Raw genomic sequence first — 11,447 nt, 5'->3', positions numbered from 1 at the left:
GTCTGAAGTCAAGGAAAAGATCACCAGCATCTGCAGTAAGTCTTAGGGCAGGACCTCAAGTGGGTCAAGTCCGTCTTTTCAGTCTTAAAATTTTACAGCATGACCTGATGTCTTGTCTATGCTTTAAATAACTGGACTGTCACGTTAGCTGAATCTTGGGTCTTTCTGAAGCAAAACCAGTGAGCTGGCAATCCCTAGTGAAGTAAAACGGGAATTTCTGCCTGGCAAGCAGAGGCATTCCTCAGGAAAAACATACATCAAGCAACTTAAAAGAAGATTAAGTTTTATTCAGATGATATCTGAAGGAGTTTCCATTCTCACATCAATGATGAATACTTTTATTAGTGGGGAGAGGCTGGTTAATCTTTAACCAAGAATTTACAATTCTTAAAACAAACAACACAACTTAAGAAGCTTCATGAGATCTTCCTTTTATTCTGGAGTGTTCCCACCCCCACCCCCACCCCCCTTTAAGCCATGAACACCACCAGATTGATAGCTGTGTTACGAAAGAAAGTATGAGTTGGGCAATGTGAACTACCCCATAAATCCATACGGCTAAGATCACCCCTGGACACAACACAGGGGAACTCAGCCAAAAACCCAAGCTGAGGGAAGGGGTCAAAGTCATTGCCTACGTGATCTGAGCACTTTCCAGCACAAGCTGGACCTCAGGCCACTGACTCGTTTCAAAAACAGGGCGGACCAAACGGCAGGTACCTGATGCCACCATTTCATGTAACAGCACCTTAGAGGGAATACTACTCTAACTCACGCTGAAAAACTTGATGTGCTATAGCTGGTGGACAGATCCTAAGTTTCAACATACTCCTAAAGTGGATCTTGGCCCCATTCCTCAGTCTCCTAACGCATACTCATAACCCCAACTCATAACTCGTTCAGCCTCTCTAGGTAGTTAATAGGATTTGTTACGAGGTAGAAATGTGATCCCTCCGAGGTGCAAAATTACCACTCATGGTTCCTGCTGTAAGAAAGAAAAATGTATGCATACACCAATGTTTCCAGAAAGCTTGAATGGAAAACCCTTTCATGTCAGAAGTTTATTTTTATTGGTAAAATATTAAATAATATACAGAATTAAAAACTGCACTTACACTTCTGAGAAGAAATAATTCTTGGACAAATTATATGCTTGTTCCTGAGATTCCCTACATTTATTCCAGTAGCTGTGCACTCAAGACAGTACAAACCTTTATAATATAATCCTTTTCACAAAGTATTACAAAGTTTCTGCAGCTTTTTTATTTATACACACATACAGACTCACACTCTCACATGGCTGTACAACACTCACACATGTACAGAGTACACACATACAGATGTGGAACCATATGTATGCATGTACGCTAAGGAGAAAAAAATAACAAGTCCCATAGTTCAGTCTACAGCGGCAAAACTCTTTAGCAGGGGGATGCAGGTTTACATTGGGGTTGCTCACATGCACCACTGTGATTGTTTCTGAACTCCAATTTAACAGTATGTTCCAATGGTTTTGGAATAAACTCGGATTTTTGTTTTTTTCTAGATTCCTCAATTTGAGTTCAGAACATCTGTTGCAGAACTAAAAATCATAACCTGGGGGAAAACTTTTTTTTTTTTTTTTTCATTTGCCAGATTACTCACCAAATCTTATCCTGCTCCAGAAAACGACCAATGTCCAATTCGGCACTAGAGTGGGGAGAGTGCAACACTGCATGAGTCACGAAGATGCTGACAAACGGGTCAAGACCCAACAGCCTGAAATAGTGCTCACAAGAGCTCACGTGCTTTGCTACGATCCCACTGCTTCAGTGCGGTCCCCGTTTGCGGGAGGACCTCAACAACCTGCAGGACATTGCCAGAATTTGGCCCTAAGAGTGTGACCCCACCGGCAACTGCGACAGTCGCCCACTGAATGCATTTTTCTACTTGAACTCAAACAGTCCAGTCTGAGAAATTATTTTGGCAATCTGTCAGAATGGGGTATAGTCTACTCACCTTTGCTGTTATTAAAAAGGAATATCTTAAATAGAAATTTAGAAGACAAAAGTGGCTACTGTGCATGCGCAGTAACTGCCTTTTAAAGAATCTCAACGGGATTTTTATTACGTACCTAAATACATATTTACAGAACAGCGGTTTCAGTCTACTGGGGTGGAAAAAAAAAGTCATTAAAAATACACTATATATAAATATGTATGATATGTAAAACAAGTCCCATCTAAACGTATATAAGACAAGGACAACTCTAAAGAAGCTTTTCTGGTCTCTCAGGTAGATAAAGGACACAAGTCCTGTAATTCTTACGCAGGCAAATCTCTCCCATCAGAGTAAATGGCAGTTTTGCCCTAGCTAAGAGCTTAGGCCTAATCCAAAATCCATCATCAAAGTCACAAGAGTCTCCACTGAGTGGGTTTTGGATCAGACCAAATGATCTTTTTATTTTTTGTTATTTTCAAAAAACATCAATATTAAGTGCTTATTTAAGAGGAAAAAAAAAAGAAAGCTGCAATTATAAAAGAAAATGAAGGAAGAGGCAAGAACACATTTGTCCTTATTTCAGACCACTGGATGTGTTTCAATGTCAAATAAAAGCCAGAGTTAAGGTCTGGGCTTTAGCCTTAACTTACAGTTTCTCACCTTTTGTCAGTCAATCTTAATTTACACGGTTACTTGATGCTTATCTTTGAATGTATTTAAGATACAGAATTTCATTTCACTGATTTGTATTGACTGAGGAAAGAAAAAGTAAACCCTTTTACATTAATAAGATGTCAGGGAAAGTATTGCACTTGAACAGAAAGATAACCCCAAAAGGTGGTTTTGTCTTTTTTTTTTTTTTTTAAACTAATATAAGCAAATCATCCATATCTGCAATGAGCATCTTTAGAAAGCAAGATCCAAGAATGAAGCATACGAAGGAAATTTGGGGTCAGTAACCCCCACCCTGGAATACAACAGTAGTAAAACTTTTTAAAGCATTTTCTTCCAACAGGAAAAAAAAGTTATATGACTTTTTTTTTTTTTAACTTTACAATTTTTAAATCTTTCTAAACATTTGCATTAAAAGTTTCCAGTTTCTCATAAAAAGATATACATTTTAGGAAAAAAAAATACAACCAGAAAATAAAACCAACTAAAAAGGCAAATATACAGTATTATAATTACATCACTGTGGAGTCATCTCTGAAGGTACCCTAGGTCTTTAAAGTGTTACAAAGAGTACGTACCTTAATATTTTTTCTCAAATGAACTTTTTTTCTTTTTCCTGTTTTTAATATAAAACTACACTCGAGTACAAAAATATGTAAACAGACTGTACAGCCAATGAACAAAAAACCCCCAAAAAACAAAAAAACCTAGACAGCCCAAAGCTACAGGAGATAACAGCAGGCCCAGACTTAAAGCTAAGAGAAGGAAAAGGGGGGAGAAAGAGAAAACAATTGGAAACCGGAGGAAACTGCTACATAACAGAGGAAGTGAACACGTTCAAGCTCTGAGAACACTTGACAAGTAGTCAAATAATTGATCACAGTTTCAGAATCTGAACTACTACAAAAAATAACCAGAAGTCCTTCCCTCGTTACAGCGTGTTCAGAAGTGAACATCCATTTCCAGTAAGCAATGTCAAATCCCAGTAAGTGCATAGTCGGGGATTCAGTGACCTCTACCCCTTCAAGAAGCTTTTCTTATTCCATGTCACTTGAGGTAAAACTAAATGGCCCAATTTACTGCAAACTGGCCTCTTTGTGCCAACAGTGGAGTCATGCTCTCCCCTCTGCCTTGCAGGAGGCTCCTGTATTTTACCCTTGATGGATAATACAGACTACAGGCTACCGGTACGTGCGTACTGCCGAGCATGAGGGATTAAGGCTACTACACCAACGCACGTGAATTCATGCTCACCGCCGAACCCCACTGCCGAGTGCTATCAACCATGGACCTTGCCATGCTGTACCAAGGAGCAAGTAAGGCCCTGATTTAACAAATTAAGCACATGGTTAATGGTAAAGCTCCCATGCATTTCCAAATTGAATCAAAGGGATGACATGGGGCTCATGGCGTGCTCCTATACTTCCTCGGGCTGCGGCGCAGTGGGCTGAGTCAAATGGCTGCTGCTGGAAGGAAACGTCGGCCGTCTTCGTCAAGCTTTGGGTCAAGCTGCTGCCCTTCTCCCAGTGGAGAACACATAACACAACACCCTCAAGACATGATCTGATTAACTTCATCATCATTCACTCTGTAAAATACTTCATGTACTGTTAGTGAATACACCACAGTATTTTTTTTTTTTAATTGTAAATAATATTGGGATTTACTACAGCAGTGTACATCTTTGCTGAAATGGTTGCTGCTGTCCTCCGATCAATGAAGTCCCATGATTTTTATCTAAACTTTTTAGAGCAGGGGGGTGCATGGACAGCTGTACTCTCAGACAAGGATCCAAGTGAGAAGACCAGTAACCACCTTTCCGAGGGCTGGAAGTGAACTGGAGTAACTAGGAATGTTGTTTGAGCCTAGAATAGAAAACAGTAATGTTCTTGGTCTATCCTTCAGCACAATTCTTAATGGGATGAATGGGAATACATTTGCTGTGAAGCAAACTCTGCCTCCTCTCTGCCTAATTCCTTGTTCCTGCTCCCATGTCCTCACTGTGGCCACCGTGGCCCCAAGCACAGAGGGATGGTGGGTGGCTTGGACCCCGTGGGAGATGCGCTGGGGACCTGACCTCCTCCCCTGCCTGCACCCTCAGATGCTGCACCCGTGCAGGGTAAATAACCAGACCTGAAAGTAGGTCACCAGCCTGCCAGGAAAGTACCAAAACAATACTGCACTTTTCACCCAAGTGTGCCAGCTAATAAAGCCCCACAGAGGAGAACGAGCTCGCCCCAGCCTCATTGGTGAACATGCCCCATAACATCACCCCCCGGCGGGTTTCTCTTTGCTCCATGTCAATGATTCAGGCGGCGTCACAGTCAAGCAAAGTCCAATGCCGCGTTGGTTGGGACCAGCGCCGAGACCAGCTCTGGCTGGAATGCACTTCGCTAGGGCAATGACAGCCCTTCCCATTCCTAACACCAGCTTTCAGCAGGAAATCTCATAGCTAAATACTAAGACAGCCTTCCCTCCCGGCTGAGCTGCAAAAAAGGGCGCAGAGGGGGACCGGGATCTGCCTTGCCACGTCGTACGAGAAGGGATTTTTACTTTGGGTTGGTTTTTGTCATGCATTCTGAAAGGGCAGGGCAAGATATCACGAATGACACCATGAACTTTCAAAATGCATTAGAAAAAGGCACATATACAATAAAGCATATATCTAATTATACGATACCATATATATAAATATACTTTCTCAAAATCTCCAGCTGCTCTAGACCGCACGCCATCACTACCATCCACCTTTGTTTTGAAAGGACACTAAGCCAAGCTAAGATGCACATTTCTAGCGCCAAAGCCAATTTCATCACACTTTTCCTAAAAACCTCAAGTTGAATTTAGGTGATTCAGGTAACAGTGCAGACTCCCTTCTCCCTCATTATAATATAATGCACAGAAACAGTTAAGTAAAGGAATATCATCTAGTGCAGGAACCGTATTACTGCTGCTCCTGTCCTTGGCTGAAATATGCACCTTTCCCTAAATTGTCTCCAAAGTTTCTCTCAGGAGGAAAGATTGTTTTCTGGCTTCTTTCAATGTATTCTCAAGTATGAAAAAAAAAACCACCACAGCTCAGGACCCAGACAACAGTAATAATGTCCTATTAAAGATCAGTTTTGAAGGGTTTGGTTGAATTCATGGCCTCCTCCTCTGCCTGACAGCTGCAATTTAAGAAGGCCCTTCCTTGTAAACAGAGAAATTTTGAAACGCTTTAAAATTGAGAATTTCTTCACTTTTAAGTAAATACACTTTATTTCCACGTGGCTATTATGTAAGCTGTCCTCTCAGACTGTAGAAACTACTACCACAAAAAAAAAAGGCCAATTTACAGATTTAGATTCTTTCCCTCTAATACAAACCAATGGAGGTTAATGCCTAGACACCTTTCACATCACTTCATAGATGGAAGCACTTTTTAAGGAGAATAAAATTGTTTTAGTCTCATAGGTTACTGAGTAAAGAGCTGGCTTTCCTGAAAAATGCTATATATTTTGATGTGCACTCCTAACTGACTGCAAAGAAAGGTGGCTGTAAAATTCATTGGCCATAACAGCAGATATATAGATAATGCCCTTTGCTCCAAGAACATGGATCATATCAAGAAGAGAATAAGCAGGCACACTTCTATTTAAATTAATAGGCATGTACTACCCTAAATTGAGTCAGAATCTTGCCATTTTGGATGTAAAAAGAAGTGAAAGGGTTTACTGGCAGGGATGTTTGCAGAAATGGCTTTTTTTTTTTTTATAATGAAAATGGGGAATGTTTGCAGAAAGCCAATTCTAAATTTGCAAATGCATGTTTTTAACTGGAAACCCAATTCCAAGAATTTCAAGAGAGTCCAGTAAAAATCAGCCAGGTTTGATTTCAAACACCAAATACTTAGAACAAATGGATCTGCAGGCCAAGGCTTATCTACTCAAATTCCTAGTACACTTTGACTAATGGATTTGACAAAACTCAAGAGCTTTTCTTAGATAAGTGCAGAGAATGAGCAAGAAACAAAAACAAACAAAAAAAAACAAACAAAAAAAACACCAACTCAAAGGCCCCAAATTTGCACGTGCCCATGTAGGGGCAAAGTGATGTATACAAAACTCTATTAATTTTCCCTAGATCAACTAGGCACCTGATTTTGAAGAACTGGGGACTGCCTTTTTTTCTACTCTCTCCCAACAAAAATGCCAAGTGGGAACTCAACGTTAAAAATAAATACTAGTCAAAAATTTGGTTCAAAACTTCAATTGGAATTTAGTCTTTCTTCCTTCCCTAGTTCTAGGATGAAAAAATTCAGTGAGCCCTAAGAAAACCACACTGATAATAGAAATTAATGCAACCATTCAGCTTCTTGCTCTCTAAAAAATACAGGTTTTGGAAAGTAACAGTGAGTGCCCTTCTCACTGTCTCTCCCATCCTCTAGTTCTGTGATATCAGGACAGGGCACTGCTCACAAACTGATCTTGAGTGCTGCTATTGGAACAAGAAGTTAGGCTTGACTGAAGCCAGCTACAAAACCACCAAGCCTCCCTGTCTCATCTTTTAAACATCTCCAGCATATACACTGCAGGAGGTATCAATGAATCATCAGCGACTGAAAGTGCACACTCACAAACTGTGGGTATAATCACAGACAACTTATTTGTGGATACACAAATGATGCTCCTCCTTTCCCTGTTCCTCTGGTTTTCCATACATAGGCTTTTTTTTTTTTTTAAACACTTGCTCCCTAGTGCTAGCCATTCCAAGACCAAGAAACCAAAGCCTGTTCTCTCCATTGACCAGAGGGAAGAATGGACTGTTATCCCCCCAAGACTGAAAGTGATTCTTGGCCACCCTTTCCTCTTGCACTCTGGAGTCCCATGCAAGCCTAGTGACCTTCAAGCCCAGCTCCTTTCCCCTTTGCACATTGTTCCTAGAAAACCCTTGCTGCCTCAGAAGACGTCGCAACCACCTTCCCCCTCCCCAACCCTTGTTTTGTGACATGCTGTAAAAGTAACCCCCTTTTTCTTGATTTCCCACCAGGATGATGCAGAACGCAGCCAGCCACCTCCTAAGCCAACCTTCCTAGCTCTAGACAATCAGCCATACAAAACCTAAGTGATGCCCTCCAGCATGTACCCCTTTTTCTCCTGCACAATCTCCTTCGGTTACACCAAGTGCAAGAAAACGAGAAAGGGCTGGAGATTAGTTTGCCTGAGGTTCCTCTGCGTTAGAAAGAAGAAAGAAGGAGGGGGAGGAACCCAACGACATTAAGAACAATGTTGGGAATAGATCTTTAAATCTGTCTCTCCAAAGCCCGTATATTCCCAGCCTTGATAGCTCTCACATTACACAAGATGACATTTCTCTCCATATTGTATTATAATTAATAGGCTACTGCAAGACTTTACCAGCTCCTACTTAATAGCATTTCAGTGCTGGGAAGCAGTCATCAGGTAATCTGGCCATGATCTACTGTATCCTTTCTAAACACAGGTTCTAGCTGCCAAGAATGTCACCATAAAAAGATTTCAATCGATACCACTCAGCTCCTTACTTTCAAACGCTCCAGGTCTAGGAAGAGAAGAAAAAAACCCAGTACCCTCAAAACAAACAGCAAACTGGCATATGCATAGTGTATGCAGATTGAAGCGAGCAGATGGGAACTCATTATGGCCTGATCTTGCTCTCTTCTTTTATACTTTAGTAACTTCATACGTTGGAAAAGGTCTCGCCAAGTGCATGGGGACCGCTTGCACGGAGGGGGTTAAACCCATGCATTTCTTTCCATTCTCAAGCTGCGCTCTTGTTGCCAAACAACAACATTTCAATTGTGATTGGTACAAACAGTTGGGTTGCAATGGCAATCTGTCACATAGGTTTAAGCCCAGTTTTTACTGCTGCAACCTGCAGCTTGGGTGGTTGCTTGCTTTGCTACTTTTTGGGAGAGAAAGAAAGGAAACAAAACAGATAGGTGGTTTTTCTTTCTTTCTTTTTTCCCTTGTCCAGTCTGTAGCTCAAGGAATTGCTCTGGAGTTTGTTTCTTTGTTTTTTCTACATTGAAATTAATAAATTATGAATAAAAATGAAGTATGTGAATTGAAATCAAAAGCACAGCACCTGCATATCTCCATGCATCAACTTCTAAAGAAGTAGGGAAGTTCATGAGATCTGTTTGTTTGCAAGGCTTGTGGGCTGGCTCTCCAGGAGCTATCTAGCAAAACCTAAAGACTATCTAGCAAAACCTGCACTTTCACCCCTAAATTAAAGAAGAATTGATGACAAGAAAACAAAGGGAAATCACAGTTTCAGTTAATAAGATGTCAACAAGAGAAAAAAAACGATCGAGGCTCAGATCTTGACGTAGCTGAAATAGTTGGGTTAGTTCCATTAAATTCAATGGAGCTAAGAGGATTAATGCTGGCTGATGATCTGGCTCCTAGCGTTTTCTCAGCTGCAAGTCTCAAGTTTAGGCTGTTGCCAAGAGGTTAACACTGTGATAATAGAATGAGAAAGTATTTATATAGGTATATATAGATATATAATTATATTTAAAGAACACTTTGCTACCAGTACTTTTGTCATTTTAAAATCTGTAATTTTAAAACAAAATTATTTTAGAAGAGCAGCAGAACCTCTTGAGTAAACTACAGACTCTCTCGCCCACTCCTAGGCCACTTACTGTCCTAGAAGCAAGTTTAAATGTTATTTGCAAATGATATTTCTTAAACCATAGGGTGCAACTAAATATGTAAGGCTCCCAAGGGTCTCTAAGAAGCCAGTGAGTCAACACATAGGCATGGAGTAATGGCAAATCAACAATTCTAAAAAAGGTGCTTCATAAGTTAAGGAAAATAAAAGTACAGAGCCTCAGACTTACCACAGAAGGCCCTCAGGACTTATGAAACTAAACTGCTGTTATGTGGTACAGTGTTAAGACATACATTTCTTTTTTTTTTTTTCTTTTTTCTTTACCTTCTAGAGGGGCAATACACACTGAACCCAGAAAAGCAGCTCACCCTAGAAAGTAATTTTGAAAAGAATATTGACTTTGATTCGTGCTCCTAAATCCCTAAACAGTTTTGCTTTAAACCTAATTGTTCGTTCTGTAGAATAAAGATCCCCCAGTCTTCTCCAACCACCAGAACCCCCCACCGTATCTGCACATTTGAAAAAGGCTCTCCTCTGAAATGTTTCTACCTATTTGTCTGAAATTATAAATGAGCGGCAACTCATCATGACTTTAAAGCACCTAGCAGGGTTGAGCAACATCCCAAAATAGGACACGATATACAGCTGATTGAGACAGAAACAGACTGCCTTTCAACTCCCACAGAAAGCAAGTCAGGTCACTCACCAAAAAGTGACAGCAACAACAAACCCTTCTTTTATCCCTTCCCTTCCTTCTTTCCATTCTTAAGCTGGGCAGAGCAAATGAGGTTGGGTCCACAAAAAAAAAAATAAGGTTAATAATAATAATTAAACAACAGCAACAACAACAACAGCAACAATAACAAAATAGGCGCATCAATGTCTGAGGAAAAGTGGGATTGTAAGTGCAGTATTTCTTCATGTGCAGTTCTTCTACTTCATAAGAGTCCCCTTTGGATGAGAAGGCCTAGTGGAATGTGTGCTCCCCTCGGACAATGTGCGACGAGAACTCATAGCGGTCCTGGCTTCGGTAGCCACAGATGTTGCACTCTAGCGGGTCCCGGTAGCCGTGGCAGCCCATGTGGATGGTATACATGACATGGTCCAGGAAAAGAACGCGACAGTGCTCACATTTGAAAGCCCTAATCTGCTCCCCTTCTCCATTGATGACCTTGTAGATATCCTTTAAAGAGCCCTTAGAAGCTTTTGTGGCATCCAAAGCCTTGGCGTCCTCCTTCATATAAGCCGGGCTTGGCTTCCTCTTGGGATTTAAGGCAGAGTTTCCTTGGTAGGACTGGCGGTCTTCGTGGCTGCTCTCTGAGTCAGTAGAATCCAGGCAGCTATTGCTGGGGGAGCCCTCTCTATCCTGGGTTCGACTCTTTGGTCTGATGAGGGAGATCGGGCCATCCATGTTGTTCTCGTGACTGTCAGCTGTTTCCCTGCTAATGGGCCTTTCTATCCTGTTCGGATGATAGACCTGAGCGTAAGCTGAGCTGATGACCGGGGCCACCTCTGCAATTGTGCTTGGTGTGTGCTGCATCAGGGGGTGAAGTGCCTCAGCTCCAAGGTAGGTGATTGCATTGTTGATGGCTTGGTCCATCATGTGAGACTGCATCAGCTCAGCCTCCTTCTCATAGGGTAGGTTCATATCAAAGTGTATATCTGGATAGCCATATCTCATGAGCTTTTCACCTAAGGGACAAGAGCAAATCAGTGAGAAACATCAATGCAATTGCTCCACAGTTTTACTGTACAAGGGGTGGAGAGGGACAGAAACACCTGGCTTGAAGTGGAATTCATTCCAGAGCCCAAAATTTGCCTCCTCCTTGTTAACAGAGCTTGTACAAAGTTTCTGTCTTGAGATGGGTAAAACAGCACCATCACCTACAGCTTTATTATTATTATGGGTGAAGCAAGCAGCTGCAGTGACCTCCAGACCGTTTCCAAACCTTCCAGTTGGCCTCCCTGTGCCCACACTTCCAGTCAGAAAACACATGTGAACAGGGAGAAAATGGGATTGTAATGCTGAAGTCAGTGAAGCTTTACCAGTTGATACCTTAAGACATACTCTCCCCAAATTAAAGGAGGCAGTACCACCTGTCCCCCCCAACTCTACAGTGTCTCATACCTACCTGACATCAGGGCTGCGTAATCAGAAG

The 11,447-nt window shown here is 41.4% G+C and overlaps 1 protein-coding gene across 28 annotated transcripts in view; it reads right to left on the bottom strand.

Annotated features, from left to right (window-relative positions):
• Positions 1-1,019: 1,019 nt before the first annotated feature.
• IKZF2 (IKAROS family zinc finger 2) overlaps positions 1,020-11,447 on the bottom strand; it is a 116,240-nt gene continuing 105,812 nt past the window's right edge. For all 28 annotated transcript variants that reach the window (XM_083841560.1, XM_083841559.1, XM_083841573.1 and 25 more), the window contains one exon: positions 1,020-10,980. In XM_083841560.1, the coding sequence (XP_083697686.1) occupies positions 10,256-10,980 (725 nt within the window). In that variant the 3' untranslated portion in view covers positions 1,020-10,255. The remainder of the gene's footprint in view (positions 10,981-11,447) is intronic.

Source organism: Anser anser (genome assembly GCF_964211835.1).
Source record: "Anser anser genome assembly, chromosome: 6".
NCBI classification, from domain to species: Eukaryota; Metazoa; Chordata; class Aves; order Anseriformes; family Anatidae; genus Anser; species Anser anser.
This window is presented reverse-complemented; position numbering and strand designations above follow the sequence as displayed.